Source organism: Myxine glutinosa, chromosome 8 (assembly GCF_964187855.1).
Source record: "Myxine glutinosa chromosome 8, kmMyxGlut1.1, whole genome shotgun sequence".
In the NCBI taxonomy this organism is placed as follows: domain Eukaryota; kingdom Metazoa; phylum Chordata; class Myxini; order Myxiniformes; family Myxinidae; genus Myxine; species Myxine glutinosa.
Genome location: NC_136268.1, coordinates 32,636,257 through 32,654,788, shown reverse-complemented (window position 1 = coordinate 32,654,788; position 18,532 = coordinate 32,636,257). Strand labels below are relative to the sequence as shown.

At 42.0% G+C, this 18,532-nt stretch overlaps 1 protein-coding gene across 1 annotated transcript in view; it reads right to left on the bottom strand.

The window, feature by feature from the left end:
- Positions 1-18,532, bottom strand: part of LOC137432161 (uncharacterized) — a 54,414-nt gene that overhangs the window by 25,767 nt on the left and 10,115 nt on the right. Inside the window, exons 3-6 of the mRNA XM_068123871.2 lie at positions 9,802-9,896; positions 6,670-6,789; positions 6,419-6,566; positions 1,314-1,466 (exon numbers count right to left, since the gene is read on the bottom strand). Coding sequence (XP_067979972.2) covers positions 1,314-1,466; positions 6,419-6,566; positions 6,670-6,789; positions 9,802-9,896 — 516 coding nt within the window. The remainder of the gene's footprint in view (positions 1-1,313; positions 1,467-6,418; positions 6,567-6,669; positions 6,790-9,801; positions 9,897-18,532) is intronic.

The window sequence follows — 18,532 nt, the reverse complement described above, 5'->3', positions numbered from 1 at the left end:
TGAAGCTACATCAGAGGATGACTGGCTGAGCACAATAATGGCTTCCCTTGAGAAGGAGAAATTGAACGTGGCTCCAAATCTGATGATGATCAGCACGGTTCAGTGATCATCTGTACCCACTTCCATGTTTTTAACATAAAAGGCACAAACTTCTTTACTATCTGCTGGATCATTTGTGTTTGTGCGTTCGTGAAAACTGAACCAGCAATGTATCGGCTGATTTGATAGAGAGAGCTGAATTACAATACTCGATGATGTTCCACACATATCTTTCGAGTATTTATTTTTGTCCCTAGCCCTCTGCCAAGAATGGAGATAATGGACATTAAAATGAACTCCGTCTGACCGACTGAGTGACGGATCATCTGTCCATGTACCAGTGTGTATGCGTCTACGCGATATTTCATAAATCCGTTGAACATTTAGCTTTTATACTGCAGATATGTATTCCTCATGACATTATCTCACCGTAATTAGATCACGCCTGCGATTGGCTGAATTTTGTTGCCATGGCAACCATCTCGGTAACTTGGTTTGTGTACGCGATATTTCAAAAACCGTTCAAGATTTTGCTTTCATATTATAGATGTCTATTCCTCATACCATCCAAAAGGTAGGGAACCTACAGGGTGTCCACAAAGTCACGCATCATAGGCAAAACATTTATTTGTAAAGTTGGCCACACCAGTTGTTCGAAATGTGTCCCACCAATCTCAAAACATGTTTGTAAATGGAAAAGCAAATTTCTCTGAATGTTCTTCAACATTAGAATGTTCTTCAACATTCTCACAACATTTAGCTCTTAAACGAGTCTCGATTTGTATACAAAAAAAAACAAAAAAAACAACATCCGGGCTAATTGTTGAATTAAATAATTAAATTCCTATGATAAATAATCAATTAAATAATTTCCTATGATGCGCGACTTTGTAGATACCCTGTAGATATTCACCACCTTGTTATATTTTTAGGATAACCATGTGTTTAGGCTTACCTGGTGCCAAATTAGAGCTGATTGTCTGAACAGTTTGGTTTGTTTAATATCAGTTCCCCTTTCATTCAGATTCCGCAGGGTGTACATAATGGGCTAGGGCTTGATGTCACACAGACTTCATTATCAATTACGTATAAGGTTTTATCACTGATGCCTTTCATATGATTTGCACTATGAGATATTTACATGGCACACACATTTCAAACACAAGCATGATGGCAACTTTTTGAAAAGCCACCGCATCTACACTTTTTATCAGAAATGTTACAATGTCTAAGAGAGAAAGTGCAGCCTCAATTAACCACATCATGGGCACTACCTGGTGATTCTGATATGAAGTGACAGCGATAAAAGCTGTTTCCGTGTAGGACAACGACGTACAGGCCGTGCGTGTCGAGGAAAATCCATTCGCCTCGTCCGCCCGCACGATGTGCAGACGTGGTTGATACCTGTGCATGGAGTTGAGGATTATCTATAGATTGAGGGAGAAAAAAAAAAAGGAAGTAAGGAATAAGACTGAGCATTTAACAAAGCAGAGCTCAGTGGCACAGCCATGCCCATGGCAATTGATGCTACCCACAGCCATGTGCTTCATTCAAAAAAGAAGAAGAATGCAGAGCCTTGGCAGGTATATCTTACTTTAATACAGCTACAGAGTATGTATGTACAGTATGTAAGTCTGTATGCATATATTGTTACGTTCAAGGGGTAGATGAAAGAATCCCATAGTAATGGTAGGATTGCATAATCGTAGCATGGACCGTGGACGCATAGGAGAAATCTCGATGTACTTTAGTAGGGAAACTGTAGCTTAAGATTGTTTTTGTGTCTTCACACGAGGGGTAAAGCAATGATAATTAGTTAGTGATTAAGGTTAGTTTTCCCCATTCTGTGATTTCTCTCTGTTGTTTTCCCTTTATGTTTTGCTGACAAGGCCAGCTATGACAATCTCCATTAAACCACAACAACCATCCACTGCAAGCCAGGCAGGTTCCCGGACAATAAGCCTCGCCCAATGGACCTAATAAGGAAAAAGGGCATGCCCCAAGAGTGGTACGATGGGCGTGGAAGAAGGAGCCGGCAGACCACGCCCCTGAATGTCATGATTGGCTGAGAGGACAATGGGATGATTTGGAAAGAGCTTTGCCATTGTTCGGTGTGACAATATGGAGAAGCTTCAAGAGGATATGAAGAGCGCATCTCGCTGGGTCCGGTTCAAACAAGAAGCTGCGCCATCTTGGCTATGTTTGGCCGTTTATGAGCTGGAGGGAGTTGGGGTGCTTTTGTGGCACCACGAGGAACAATAAAGGCGGCAGTTTGTAGGGCGCTACGGACAGAGTAGAAAGGGAGAGAGGGCCGTCTACACAACTTGCCTCATGACCCTTGGTGCCTTTGGCACTATCGGTGTGCTTCCTGAGCCTCATCACCACCACTCTCCTCAAAAAGGGTCACTTGAAGCCAAAGCTGAGTGCCAGATGGCCAAAAAGGGATTTGATTTTATTTCATTATCTTTCCCCTTGTCTGTTGTTTTTGAGTCTGTGTGTGGAGGTACCTCAGCTAGAATTTTAGTTTTACCTCAGCCTTCATTTCGATTCTTTGATTTCTTTTTCTTAAATCATATTTGTTGAATTTTCCTTATCGTGTTTTCTTGTTTGTGGTTTCGGAATAAACCCATGTGTTCCGTTCAGGTAAACGCTTCGCCTCCCTTCATTCCGCGCCCGAGTAAAGTACTGCCATTTTTGGGGTTCCACTTTGGGAGTAAAACTGTATCGGTTATCCATCATCCAGTGGTCTTAACCACTGGTTACAGGATAGTATGTTTCTATGTAGCCAAAATATCGCCCCCTGGTGTATCTGTTAGCCCAGAAGTGGATGGGAAACTGAAGCTAGAATTAAATTGTAAAGATATATGGGCAAACAAAATAATTTAATTTAAAATAAATAAATAATGCTTATATGGTTATATGAGCTCATAGGAGGTCGTGAAAGAGGGGAAGAGTGAATGTTGGAAGTACCCCTAAGTTAGCGTATCTATGAAAATATTCAAATATGCATATCAACTCAAGTAGTAGTGCTATATATATGATATTAGTTTCTAATATATGGTGTTTGACCATGGAAAATCGAGTGGCAGCATCGCTTATGTAATTGGAGGTCATCAAATTCACATAAATCTAAGATGGCCACCAAAATTGCCGCAAAATCGGGATTTTAACAATTTCGCAGCCTTTCTCATATATAATATAATATATAATATAATACATATAATATATGGTGAGTTGCATGCAATTTCCACAGCGATTTGGTTGCGCAACTGATCTGCTCAGATTTCATCCTGGCTTTTTACACTGAAGCAATCCACCAACGCATCCAAGTGTTTTAAAGTTTTGGATAAAATGTGGCACAAATGTATGTGCATTTTTTTTTTAAACCTTTCTACCTTTTATAGCTGTGGTAACTTTGGTTGGCGGGGGTCAATTTGCTTTTACGGCAGTGTTTTTATCATCTTCCCATAGACCCTGGATGATTTATCACTATCTGCACGCCAAGGACGAAGAGTTTTTCCACTCTGCTACTGCGTACACCAGCATTCCAATGAGATGACTAGAGGAAAAGAGCAGGTGTAGTACATAGCAAGTATAATTGCACAATAGATAAGAGCAAGGAATAACAATTTACACGAGTAATACGAGCATGGTCATGGAGAGTGATTAACGCTCAAATTATTTTTTTCTCTGTGACCATATTTCCATCTTTGGTTTGAAAAATGAACGTTTGATTCCCAGAGGAATTAAAAAGTCTTATGACAACAGGACAGAACAACATCCATGACAGCCTAATAACATCTCCTTCAAATACAAGCTTCCCATACTACAGTGACATAATTTAAAATAAATCAATGATTTGACAAAATGTACAAAATGTACTCGGTAGAACGATGTTGGAGGAGGAGAAGAAAGGGAGAGGAGATTGGAAAGAGATAACAGGAAAGGAATAGGAGTGGAGGGACACGTGATTGAGAGGGGGGCAGAGGACAATCTCAAACATTTCTCCATTTTTACATTTGTAACTAGACCAACACCCAGTGCAGCGCATACCTACGGCAGGCTGAACAGCTTACGTTTGTATCCCACTGATAAGTCAGATCAAATCGGCTTGTTCTTGTCACCTAACCAACTCATCCCCCAAGTTTTGTCATAAGTAATCCACAACTTTTTGAAATATCATGTTATATATCATTTTTCGCCCGATCTCTCAATGGCAAATAATCACTTTAAAAAAAAAAAAAACTCTTGTATCTGATTCCGGATTCAGATATTCACCAAAATCGAATCGATTCAACCTTGTCACACACCAACTCATCCACCAAGTTTCATCTAAATCCATCCAAAAAACTTTTTGAGATATTTGGCTATATATCGGTTTTAGCCTTATGACTCAGTAGTGACAAACCAGTTAAAAAAAATTCTCTGATCCTGATCCGGATTCGAGTTTTCACCAAAATAGAATCAATTCTTCCCTGTCACACACCCAACCTGTCCACTAAGTTTCATCTGAATCCATCCACAACTTTGAAATATCCTGTTCACAAACAGACAAACAAACAAGAAGGCATCAGGCGGCAGCCAGAAAGGTATGACGAAAATTGAGAGAATCAATAGTTGATTAATTGTGTAATTAAAAAAAAAAAAATAGTCGTAAAATAATTAATTTCTTAATCAATTCACTAATAGCATACACTACTCACAATAAGTTAGGGATATTGGCAGGTTCTTCGGTGTAGTTCATTTTGTGTATTAATTATGTTGAAAAAAGTTGGTCCTAATTCTATGGTTATTAATGAGTGTGAAAAAACACAGCATTCTTGATTTCAATACCCTAACCCTAACCCCTATAAAAAAAAATAAACCCACTCCCACAATATCCCTAACTTATTGTGAGTAGTGTACTTAAACCACCACTGCTTCATCCCAATCTGGAACATTTTGAAAATTAAGTAAACAAGCAATTAATTGGATAATGAAAGAATTCATCAATTAATTGATTTATTATGAAATCATTAAATCAAAAATACCTTTTACAGCCAAATCACTTGGTCATTGTCATGTCCAAATATCAGCTTCCCAGCTCAAAAGGTGCCTGAGATATTGACCAGATGAGAAAAAAAAGAAATAAGTACTTAATTAAAGTACTTAAATAAGTACTTAAATAAGTACTTAAAATGAACGTTAAAATGAACGTAAAATGAACGAAATAAGTACTTAAAAAAAGAAATAAGTTAAATCAATAATAATTAAGTAATTAAGCAATTAATTGATTAATCCCCAAAAAAAATGTTTTGCCAAAGCACATGCTCATTATTGTGCCCAGATTTCAGCTTCCTAGCTCAAAAGGTGCCTGAGATATTGCCCAGATGAGAAAAAATAAATAAGTACTTAATAAATCAATAATAATTAAGTAATTAAGCAATTAATTGATTAATCCAAAAAAGTTTTTGCCATGGCATATGCTCACTATTGTGCCCAAACTTCAGCTTCCTAGCTCAAAAGGTGCCTGAGATATTGCCCAGATGAGAAAAAATAAATAAGTACTTAATAAATCAATAATAATGAAGTAATTAAGCAATTAATTGATTAATCCAAAATAAAATCGCCAAAGCACATGCTCATTATTGTGCCCAAATTTCAGCTTCCTAGCTCAAAAGGTGCCTGAGATATTGCCCAGATGAGAAAAAAGAAAAGTACTTAATCAATAATAATTAAGTAATTAAGCAATTAATTGATTAATCCAAAAAAAATTCGCCAAAGCACATGCTCACTATTGTGCCCAAATTTCAGCCTAGCTCAAAAGGTGCCTGAGATATTGCCCAGATGAGAAAAAAAAGAAGTACTTAATCAATAATAATTAGGTAATTAAGCAATTAATTGATTAATCCAAATTTTTTGGCCAAAGCACATGCTCACTATTGTGCCCAAATTTCAGCTTCTTAGCCCAAAGTATGGCTGAGATATCTCCCAGACAAACGAGAGAACTTTGGCCTTTGGCCTATATAGTCAAAAAAACATTGACAGACTCACGTTTGTCCTTCGGAGTCCTCTGGTAAAGTTTGACCAAGATAGCTGAAAGCGTTCGCAACTTATTGCACTCGGAGACAAACAAATGAAAATACAAACATTCAAACAAACAAACAGACAGGAGTGAAAACATTACCTGCATTCACCTCAGTGGCGGAGGTAAGAAAATCGATGTCCTCAAAAGTTAAAGTTAATAGTATCGAGCCGAAGACCACCGCCGAATGAATAATCTTATTTTGAAGACAAGCAGCAATTATTCTCTCTGATGTGGATTTTTAACCACAAGGTTCTTCCGTGTATTAGACGCACAATACATGGCGCCGTTCAAACCGTGGAATATGTAACATACATGACCAAATGGGTCGAGATGGTTGTTGGTAAGCTTTAGCCTGTGGAAGGAAACTGGCTGTCTCATCCACTGCGCTCCAGTGGCAGGAGAGTCGGGATGGACGTACAGGCGACCGGGCATGGCGGGTTCAGCGCGTCCAGCGACCACCCTAATTCAAACACAGTCAGAGCAATCACGTGGGCTACCCCGACCACCACAATGAACACAAACATACAGAGAGCTAAAAAAAAGAACGAAGGAGGCAGCCTCACCATTTACTGTCAGCAAATTTGTACCGGTGTCCATCTGCCGGTGCCACATCCATCAGCAGGATATACTTCGTTTTTGGATTCAAACCAGAGACTCTCACTTTGAAGCTTGGAAACATGCGCCTGTTGGCAGAAAGAGGAAAGAATGCTGGTCGAAGGCCAAGCCTTTCCCCCCTGGATAACAGGTCAGATTTTAAATCAAGGTCACAGGGTTGTTAAGATGGCTGTTAAACCGGCCATAAGTACACCTGAACGTTTGTTTCACAATTCAATTTGCAATTAAAAAAAAATAATAAAACAAGAAAGAGCAATCAGAGAATGCAAACCCTCGCCAGGATGTATTTTCAGTGTTTTTAAGGCTTTTGTGTTAAAACAAATATGGCGGCCGAACCACGTGACAGATGACGTCATCATTATTATTTTTTCCTCCATCAATTTATTCCTAGATTATGCTCAAGAAATTTCATCTTGATCGTACTTGTCGAATTATGACGTCATAATGGAGGCACCTATGACATCATCATTAACATATTTTATTCCCCATGGAGAGTTCTTTATAATGAGCCATGTCTCAATTTTTCTATTCAGCGCTTTCAGAGATATAGAGGTGCAAATGTTTTCGGTTTTTCCAAGATGGCGGCCGAACCACGTGACCTATGACGTTAAAATTATCATAAAAAAATTCTGCAGGTGGAGTTGCACCTATGGTGAAAATTTTTTGTCAATCGGACCAACGGTTGCAGAGAAAATCCTATTTATTCTGTGTGGACAAACAGACAGACAGACAAACACACAAATGAAAAATCACTCAGAGCGACACTTGGCAAAACAGAACAAAGTAGAATGGCACTCAGTAGAGAATACTTTTGACCTCAAAAACAATTAGTGGTTGAATTCAGTGACCTGATATGCCAATCGTCTTCAAAGTTTAAGTTAATCGGATGAAAATTGACAATTTTAGAAATTTGGCCTGTTGACCTTTCGGCCGATGTTGACCTCAAAAATAGTTGGTGGCTGAATTCAGTTAGCCGATATGCAAAACCTATTCAAATTTCAAGTCGAGGATTTTAGAAATCTGAAAAAAGTGGTTGACCTTTGGCCTATGTTGACCTTTTGACTTTTTGACCTCAAAAATAAATATGATTTTGTCGGACCACGAACTCTACCATTTGGTGAAGTTTCGTGAAGATCGGTTTAAAATTGTGACCTGTAGGCAAGTATAATTGAGCGACTGACATACACACAAACAAACAAACAAACCGGAGTGATCAACATAGTTGCAAAACAAACAAAAAAATTTTTTCCAAGTAACAAACGGATTCAAATCCCTCTCCTCGGGTGAGGGTAAAAATAAAGCAAACAACATGCATAAAACACAATTTGTCACAAAACCTAATCTAATCATCTTTTACTTACAATATAAAAATGTTTACCTGTTTCTTTCTGAAGGATTTTATCGTTGTCGTGCTCGAGTTCTGAAACTACAAGGTAATAACAAAAGCTTCACGCGTTTTAACAATTCATGATCGTAGTGCCGGCGATAGCTCACCGACTCTGCACGAAGGGCACCGTGGGATCTTTAACGTCCGCCGACTAATGCCCACAGGCCCAGTTTAACGTCCTTCTGGAGGACAGAACACGCATCACCCTTCATATGCAACACCAGGGTGGCATTTTATAGCTGGACCGAGATTCACATCCAGGCTGGACAGCTTTGTGGTGAGTGTGCGTACATCCAGGAATCCTAACCCCAGCACTAACCTTAACAACCCATCCAGGCTATCCTGCCTGTCTGCAGCTGGGTTTGACACTCTGGACAGTAAAGGTCACCGGATATTATTAGCTTTGCTCATCAAATAGAGAAGCCACATCTTTTCATCCCAATAAATCCTGTTGTTAGATCATACAGACTGTCTGGAACAAAATTATATTCTTCTGTCTGCGCTTTCTTGGGTGAGATCAAAGCTTAACCTTAACCCTAATTCTAAACTGAAACCTAAACCTAACAACTCTAACCCTAACAAACCCTAACCCCAAGCCTAACTCTAACTCTAACTCTAACTCTAACTCTAACTCTAACTCTAACCCTAGCAACCCTAACCCTAACAACCCTAATCCTAACCACCCTAACCCTAACAACCCTAATCCTAACCACCCTAACCCTAACCCTAACAACCCTAACCCTAACAACCCTAATCCTAACCACCCTAACCCTAACCCTAACAACCCTAACCCTAACAACCCTAATCCTAACCACCCTAACCCTAACCCTAACAACCCTAACCCTAACAACCCTAACCCTAACCACCCTAACCCTAACCCTAACAACCCTAACCCTAACAACCCTAATCCTAACCACCCTAACCCTAACCCTAACAACCCTAACCCTAACAACCCTAACCCTAACAACCCTAACCCTAACAACCCTAACCCTAACAACCCTCACTGTAACCCTAACAACCCTAACCCTAACAAACCGAACCCTAACAACAACAACCCCAACCCTAATCCTAACAACCCTAACCCAAAGCCTAACTATAACTCTAACCCTAACCCTTGCAACCCTAACCCTAACAATCCTAACTATAATCCTAACAACCTGAAATATAACAACCCTAACTATAACCTTAATAACCCTAACTATAACCTTAACAATCCTAACTATAACCCTAACAACCCTAACTATAACCTTAACAACCCTAACCTTAACCCAAACCCTAACCCTAACAACCCTAACTATAACCTTAACAACCTTAACCCTAACTATAACAACCCCAACCCTAATCCTAACAACCCAAACTATAACCTTAACAACCTTAACCCTAACTATAACAACCCCAACCCTAACCCTAACAACCCTAACTATAACTTTAACAACCCTAACTATAACCTTAACAACCCCAACCTTAACCTGAACAATCCTAACCCTAACAGCAGACACATGAAACAGCCCACACAAACTTTTATAATTAACCTATTAATAGTTATTAACCTATTCATTATTTACTCTTTACAATCCCCTAACCTATTGTCCATTCAAAGTCCATCCTTCCTCTACGTACAGCATATCCAATGATCGTCGAAGGCACAACGATGTCATTCCCATGACACGGTGACCTGTGAACCCAGACTGACCTTCCAGCCTTGGTAATGACCATCTCGGTCCCGGCAGCATGGAATCGTTGCCATAGCTCCCGCTCATGTAGGATTACCCGAACACCTGCCAATCCCTGCCAACGCACAGTCAACCCACCAATCAGCAGAGCAAAGAAGCAGAACAAACATCTGATTCCTGGTCAGTTTCTATCAGTGATACTCCATTAATGGGCATTATAATCCATTCATCAGACTAGATTAATTGACCAATAATAATTTGTCAGGTGAAAATTCATCACCTGGTGGACTCATGATGCCATCAAAAACAACTTACAAACAATGATGGGAATTAGTGATTATGAGTACATTTGATCAAGGCAATTCCACGATACGCAGCCTCCTATCCCATGCCATGACCAGGTATGTATATATGCAGGAAATCTGGGTGAGGAAACCAGGTGTCTATTGCTACCACCCCGGTCATCATATTTAAGGTGGGCATAGAATCTAATTTCGTAATCTTTCAGCTTCTTCTTCTTCTTTAAGGGCGACAATTATTCCCACGTTATTGTGGGGTTGGCCGGGGGAAGCTTGGCCAAAGTCTTTCTATAATTGGCTGGCCAAGCCTGACATTCAACTAAGGTGAGAAATTTGGTGAATTTTCAACTAAGGTGAGCCCAGCGTAATGGAGTAATACCGTCCTTCACAGGATGCAGTAAGCTGGCTGTCTTGCTTTGTAATAGTATAGTTGGGATTATACATTTTAATAGGAAAAAGGTGCATCCAACCAAAAATGTAACTAGATCTACTCTGCTAATCGAGTAATAAACAAGCTAGAGCAGATCCGGTCTCTGGTGACGTTTCATCTGCTTCCCAGCTACCTTCCTCAGGCCAAAAGACCCCAAGTGTCTGCTGTTATTCCCGAGGTGACAACTTGTTTCTGGTCACTGCCAGTGGGCGAAGTCAATTGAGGAGTGTTTTTATTTTACCAAACATTAAGCAACAAATGCCAATCACATCATTGATGGTCTCCCAGATGGCTCTGCTCTTTTTGTCATTTATTCGTTATCAGGTATTGTATTGTTACAGGTGACGGGGATGTGGACCAGAGTCCCAAACATCACTCCCGACTAAGTGTGTTACAGAGTGACTAATGTCAGCGACCCTAGGTCCTACCCCCAGCCCGCTGGGCCAAGGTCCTACCCCCAACGCTGGTCATGGACCACCATGTTTCATGGTCCTACCCCCAGCGACCCTGGGTCCTACCCCCAGCCTGCTGGACCAAGGCACGCAAGCTGACTGAGCAGTTTTTGGAAGCTTGAACTTTTGACTTAGTGCGAGTCTAGACTGCCACACTGGCAGCTCAGGTGAGGCTTGCAACCCGATTAGAAAAAGGTCAATCAGACAAAATGAAATACAATCAATTTACTTCAAAGAATGCAAAACGATACAATAAGCAAATCATATACAGTCGTGGCCAAAAATATTGGCACCCTTGCACTTTTTTCAAATAACTCACAATTTGCTCTAAAAATACGTTGAAAATGACAAAAGTATTTGGTCTCCACAATTCTTCATTTCACTGTTAATATTACAGAACCTTTGTTTTTGATTCAAAACTTAATATATCATTTTAAATCAGAAAATAAAAAGAAATGATATTGACAAAATTATTGACACCCGAGACTTAATATTTGGTGTCCCGGCCTTTGGACAAAATAACTGCAGTCAAGCGCTTCCTATAGCCATGAATGAGCTTCCTACATCACTCTACTGGCAGTTTGCTTCACTCTTCTTGTGCAAACTGCTCCAGTTCTCTCGGATTTGAAGGGTGCCTTCTCCCAACTGCTGTTTTCAGATCTCCCCACAGGTGTTCAATGGGATTTAGATGTGGACTCATTGCTGGCCACTTCAGAACAGTTCAGCGTTTTATCTTGAACCATTCCTGGGTGCTTTTTGAAGTGGGTTTGGGGTCATTGTCCTGCTGCAAGACCCATGACCTTCGACGGAGACCCACCTTTCTGACACTGGGTTGAACATTGCGCTCCAAAATGACTTGGTAATCTCCTGATTTCATGATGCCATGCACACATTCAAGGCACCCAGTGCCAGAGGCAGCACAGCAACCCCAAACCATCACTGAACCTCCTCCATGTTTGACTGTAGGGAAGGTGTTCTTTTCTTTGAAGGCTTCATTTTGTTTCCTGTAAACATAGAGATGATGTGCTTTACCATAAAGCTCTAATTTGGTCTCATCTGTCCACAGGACATTCTCCCAGAACGATTTGGCTTGTTCAGGAGTGTTTTGGAAAACTCCAGTCGGGCTTTCATATGTGTCTATCTCAGCAGTGGGGTCCTCCTGGGTGTCCTACAATAGAACCACCTTTCATTGAGTTGGTGACGGATGGTGCGAGTTGAAACTGTCGTACCTTGTGTCTGAAGGTCAGCTTGAATCTGTTTGGCAGTTGATCAAGTTGCTTTCTGCACCATTTGAACAATCCTTCGCTGCAATCTTCGATCAAGTTTTCTCTTGCGGCCATGTCCAGGGAGGTTGGCTACAGTGTCATGGGCCTTAAACTTCCTGATAACATTGCGTTATTGTTCCTGGACGCAGGAACATCAAAGTCTCTGTAGATGGACTTGTAGCCTTGAGATTGTCCGTGCTTGGCTACAATCTTGTGTCTGACCTCCTCAGACAATTCTCTGGTTTTCTTTCTTTTCTCCATGCTCATTGTGGTACACACAGTGACACAAAACAGCAGAATGACTCCTTTTCTCTATTCAAACTGGTGTAATGAGTGATTTATATATTGCAGGCACCGGCAACTCACTGCAGTTGAGTTCAATTCCAAAGTAAAGGAGAATCACCTGCTTGAATCCAATTATTTCTAACAACTTCTAAAAGGTGCTAATAATATTGTCCGGGACATTTTAGGATTTCTGTGTGGAATAAGTTAAGATTTAGTAATTTTTTCAGCTTTTTTTTTGTTCCACTGCAAACCCAAGAAATACATATGTGGATACCAAAAGATGTTTTAATTTCAACCATTTTCTGGAATAAATGGAGCATTATTTGAAAAAAGTGCAAAGATGCCAATATTTTTGGCCACGACTGTAAGTATGACGATGGACTTAATGAATAATGACAGACTGAATTAATTAATTAAAACAGGCCACATACATCCGATAGAAAGGCCGACAGAACATCACACATACAGACCATTTATAAAACCCAGGGAAAGGAAAGGGAAGCAAATAAAAAAACAATTTGCGCAGGGAATTCAAATAACACGGGATATGAGGGAGGGAATGGAATGGGGGTCAGGCCTGTTTGAAGGGCAGTTTCATCGACGCTCGTCAGAGTGGGGCTTGGCGGGAACAAATGTGAATGGACGTCATCACGCTCTGCAATTCCTTTCTCCTTGGATCCCTTTCCCCTCCTCAACCTCCTCCATGCAACACAGCAAATCCCTCAGGAAGTTCATCGAGGTCGACTCCATATAGCGCATGCCGAGCCCTTTCACAGTATGAAGCACCGCTCGTCTCCACAGAGACCCAAAGAAGCGCCTTTTTCCACAGAATATGCTCTTTTCCTTTTTGTACACCTCCTTCATGCACACTGAATCCTTCAGAAAGTATGTAGAGATTGAGTTCCTCACACCAACACGCTCAATGAAGCCGTTCACTCCACGAACAAGGATTCTCTTTTGACCACGTCATCAAGAGACGCTCTTCTTCCTCTTCTTCCTCTTTTCCTCCACTTTCTTACTTGAAAGAATCCTTTCCAAAGGTTGAATCCTTTCCAAAGCTGCTTTTGTGCACCACCACCAACAGTCAAAATCACGTGGCATAAAGGGAGTAGATATGGGGTAAACTTTAAGAAAAAGAAAAAGAAATACAAAAAGGTCCTATTTGGGATCCACAGCTGACCTGGCATTTCTACGCAATACACCCTAAACGACACAAATCGTCTATGGATGCTTTTTAAACGATTGACATTCCCACAAACGTAACCGTATGTATGGCGGGTGACCTCGTGTGTGTGTGTTCGTTCTTGTTTTGATGTTTCCGGGGCACACGCATGGCTGGGTTGGTTCCCATCTGGGTTGGACATGATAATGTGTGTGTTGCATGATTGGTGGAGGTTCCGTTGGGTATTGTACATGTGTGGGGGTGGTGTTGTGGATCGAGCATTGTTGTTTCTTGCTCACCTTGTCCAGCTGTTTGCAACGTCCAGTTTTTACCATTCGTATCAGAGGACTGTATTGTGTGAGTATTCCACGGTCTATCTAGTTACACCACCCTCTCGGCTCTTGACGTACCATGCCATCAGAATCAGTCTGTGTTGTTCGTTGGACATAGTGTGGAGGTCACTGGTCCCATCAAAGACAAGTTTGTAGCCAGATTGTAGGTAATGGCTGCCTGTGTCACCTTTCCAAGCCTAATTGCTCTAATTGGTCACAGTCTCTGCATGACGAACTCTTGATTTGTCACCAGTTGATATCTCTATTTTTGCTTTGAAATTATATTGCGGATGTCATTTTATAGAGGCTTGTAGCGTACAAGCCTCTACCAGTGCGTGCATCCTATCTTGCCAATCCTTTCAGGAAGTGCCGGGTAGTATGGCAGTACACAGTGTCAAAGCATGTCTGGCTCCTTCCGTTATGCCTGTTTTTGGTTATTTCAGGGTCGGGAGCATCCCTTTACGATTTCCATTAATGAGCAAGACTCCTCTAAATAATCAAATTTCTTTAATTCCATCTACTCGGGCATACGAACGAAGAGGAAGAGGAACTGCATCACTTTGGAAAACGACAGTTGATGCCCGGGCTGCAAAAATTCCGTGCCACACTGCGTTTGTGAGTGTTTGGGTTGCAAGAGTTAAAATCCAGCAACCTGTGGGTGTGGGTTGGTTTCATGTAGACCAATGTCTTTAGGTAGCTATATCAGGCTTACGGTGTACCTCCACATCCAAAAAAGCCAATTTGCTTTATTTTTCAATTCCAATTGTGAAGCTAATGCTGAGAAATACTCGGCCAAGTTGCCCAGGAAGGTGGTATACCATGTGTTACGTGGTCCTCCCGGTAACTACCTGGTCTTGGTGACCCCCGGACCGTGGGAGGGACCCCGCCAGAAAGATATATGATTTATACGCTTTCGTAACGCAATCAATATGAAAGACACAACAATTCAAGTCAATAAGAAACCCCCACACCAAGGATCCGGATTAATGGATTATATATTCCCAATCAATCAACCACACTCAACAATCAATCAACAATATTACTCAGATGGCCATCTCATATATTTCTCCCCTGAGCCCCACTCACGACTCCCTCCATGGTCAATGTCTCTCACAATGTCTCTGTACTCCTGTAGTTCGATCTCCGCACGCGGGCGGTTGAACGGACCCTTCCTGACGTGCTTCCACCGTGCACGTCCCGTACCGGGAACGGCTGCTGCCGCGGACACCTCCTCGGCAGCCCACCGAGGTCGGTGCTCGTGATCGCGGCTTCGGGGCTCGCAAAGCGCGCGAGGCCCAAGGTGCGACCCGTACGCATCCTTGTAGACGTGGAGGCGAACTGTGCTGGACGCTGGGTTCCGTGCACGAACCCACGGCAACTTGACGTGTAACCGGTAATTACCCCGCACCGGTAACTCCTCTCGCCAGACGGGCTTTCAAACGCAGCGTTCCCCACGCTGCTCGATATCGACACCGCTCGCGTCGGAGCTGGGCGAGGAAGAGGAAGAAGATCGTCGCTTCTCTCGGACCTCGTGTCTTTTCTTCTCCCGTTTCCGGTCTCCTTTTTCCCAGAATGGCTCCTGACCCTTTAATCACAACAACCTTTAATCGACTACACATTAATAAGCAAAGACCTGAATAGTAATTCACATAAATTCACATAAATCCTTAATAAGCAAAGACCTGAATAGTAATTCACATAAATTCACATAAATCCGTAACACATGTATCTATGCACAATGGCGAAAGTGTCATCCACGTACCTGTTCCAGTACCAAGAAAGCCAATTCTTGTGAGAATCTAACATTTTTTTGCTCAAGTTCCTCCATCACCAAGTTAAGCTCAACAGCAGAGACCGGTGAAGCCATAGCTGTGTCAAATATTTGTTGACGGTCGTTGATGAAGGTCATGCTATTTAGACACAGCAGGCTGGCAACATCCTCATGTGTTCATTGTCTGTTCTGACAAGCCATTTTCCAGGCATTAGGATGTTTCAACCGTTTGTTTCTTTGTGGATCTTGCGAAGACCATATAGTCTGCTTGCTGAACCGTCGCTGCAGGAGAGCCAATTGTATTCCTGGTTTCCCAGTCTGCCTGCTCGTTTTAGGATGGCCAATTTCCAGCTTTTCATACCATTTAGTTCTAGCACCAAGAGGTTAGGTTTGCGTTTGCTCAAGTGCAAGATGGGCCCAATGGTCTGAGACACATGGTTCGTGATAATGGTCTTCTCCTCCGATATATATATATATATATATATATATATATATATATATATATATATATATATATATCGACTCCATGTAGTGGGTGGAAGGAAGAGGCAATGTACCGTATGGCAAGCGGTGGTTATCACTCCCGGTAAGATGCAGCAAGGGCTGTATGGGACACCTTACTGGCGGTTCGCCACTCATAGTATGGAGTCACATAATAACTAATATATATATATGTATACAAGTGAGGTGTGGATGTGTGTGTGTGCATATGTGTGGGTGTGTGTGAAGCCTTTTCTTTGATTTCTATACAATTCCACACCAATTGACCAATCTCCACCAAATTTTGCATACATGTAGGGGGTATCCAGGGGCAGGCCATGGGTACAACCCCCTCCCCTCCCGATCTCAATTAAGGAAATGAGGCTATTTGGCCCATCATTGCCATGGTGCACTCTAGGGTTAATGTTTGCTACACCTTTGAACATCGATCTTTTCGATGGTTTACCTCAAGTCTAAATAACCTGATCTTGATTTGGTGAACCAGCTTACGTATATATATATTGTAACAGTCCACTGGTCGAGCCGGTTATCCCGTGAGTTGCGGAGTAACCACGTCAGCCACCAACGCAGAGATTTCCGGTCGGACCCCATGCCCAACGTCGTGTTACCATGCCAATTTGAATCTGTGCTGGGCGAGTGACGTGTGGAAGCAAACATGGAACAGATCTTATTGTCTGGCCAAGCAACCAGTGTCCGCATGATGCTGAACCCTAAGCGGTTCATGCCTGTGGCTAACCTCTATCTGTGTCAGTTTCTTCAACTCCCTTACCACCACTCCCCTCGCCCCCACATCTCCAACAAGCCTGAGCCGTGTCTTTCCAACCCCAACCCCTTCTATGACTATGAGTTCTCCTCTTGAGCATCCCTCCGCTTCATGTCCCCTATTTCTGCTTCCCTCTCACCCCATTCCCTTAAAGCTTCCCCTTCATCTCATCCTTTACCCTACCCACTCAAAGCTTCCCCCTCAACCCACGATATCAAAGCTCCATAAAGCCCGCAACAATTGTGTCCACTCTCAGGAAAGCCAGAAAAGAACATCTGTCCAACCTCAAAATAGAACTGTCAAACTTGTCTCCCTCCTATAAAACCTGGTGAAGACTTGTTACCTCCTCTACTGAAGGTGGATGGAGGTTATGTCTTCAACCCTATCAGATTGTCTGTCTGGTTGTCTGTGAACAAAATGTCAAAAAGTTGTGAACGGATTCGGAAGAAAGTTAGTGGACAGGTTGTGTGTGTGTGACAAGGACGAATCAATTCGATTCTGGTGAAGATCTGAATTCGGATATGGCCTATCGGTGGGATACAAAACGTAAACTGTTCAGCCTGGTGGAGGTATGCTCTGTAATGCATTCCGCGTCAACCCCAACTGCGTCTGGACTGTATATTTTACACCTGAGAAGGTGGACAAGTTTTTGGCAACCCTCAACTCTGATTCTGCAACTGGACTGGACGGTATCAGCTCACGTGTTCTGAAAAACCTGCTCTGCTGCTCTTGCAATCCTCTTTCTGCTCTTTTCACCCTATAATTTGCCCTAGGTCATCAGTCTTCCATCTGCTTGGACATCAACCAACATCACCACATTACACCACCACCATACAGAAACCAAACAACTTAACTACAGACCAAACAGGTTACTTCTGTTTTAGAAGATTTATACTTCTACACTTCCAATCATCAACAAGGTCATGGAATCCATCATTGCAGTTGATATGAAATCCTTCCTTTTCTCCAACAACATCATCTCAGATCATCAATTCGGATTCAGACCACCTGGTCTCTCTACCTTGAACATGCTGCATCTACTCCCCTAACATTGAAGGGACAGATCAAGATTCAAGAAACCAAGGCCTTCAAGATCATTGGAATCTTCCACGATGGAGCCCCTCAATGTCAGACATGAGATCAGGGTCGTCTTTCTGGAGATATCTCGTGCTTTTGATACAGTCTGCCATCCTGCCTTACTCTCCAAACTCTCTACCTATGGCATCCAAAGGCGACTCCACACATGGCTAGCTGACTTCCACTACTCTTGGAGCCAACGTGCAGCTCTCAATGGAATCCTTTCATCTTCTCTTCCTGTCACAGGCTGGAATGCCCCAAGGCAGTGTTCTGGGCCCAGTCCTATTCCTGATCTTCATTATTGATCCCTCTTACTCTTTGGAAAATGCTCTTTATCTATTTGCTGATGAATCCACCATGTGCCGTGACATCCCTCATCCTTCCAATAGGGATAGGCAGACCGCAGCCTCTTCT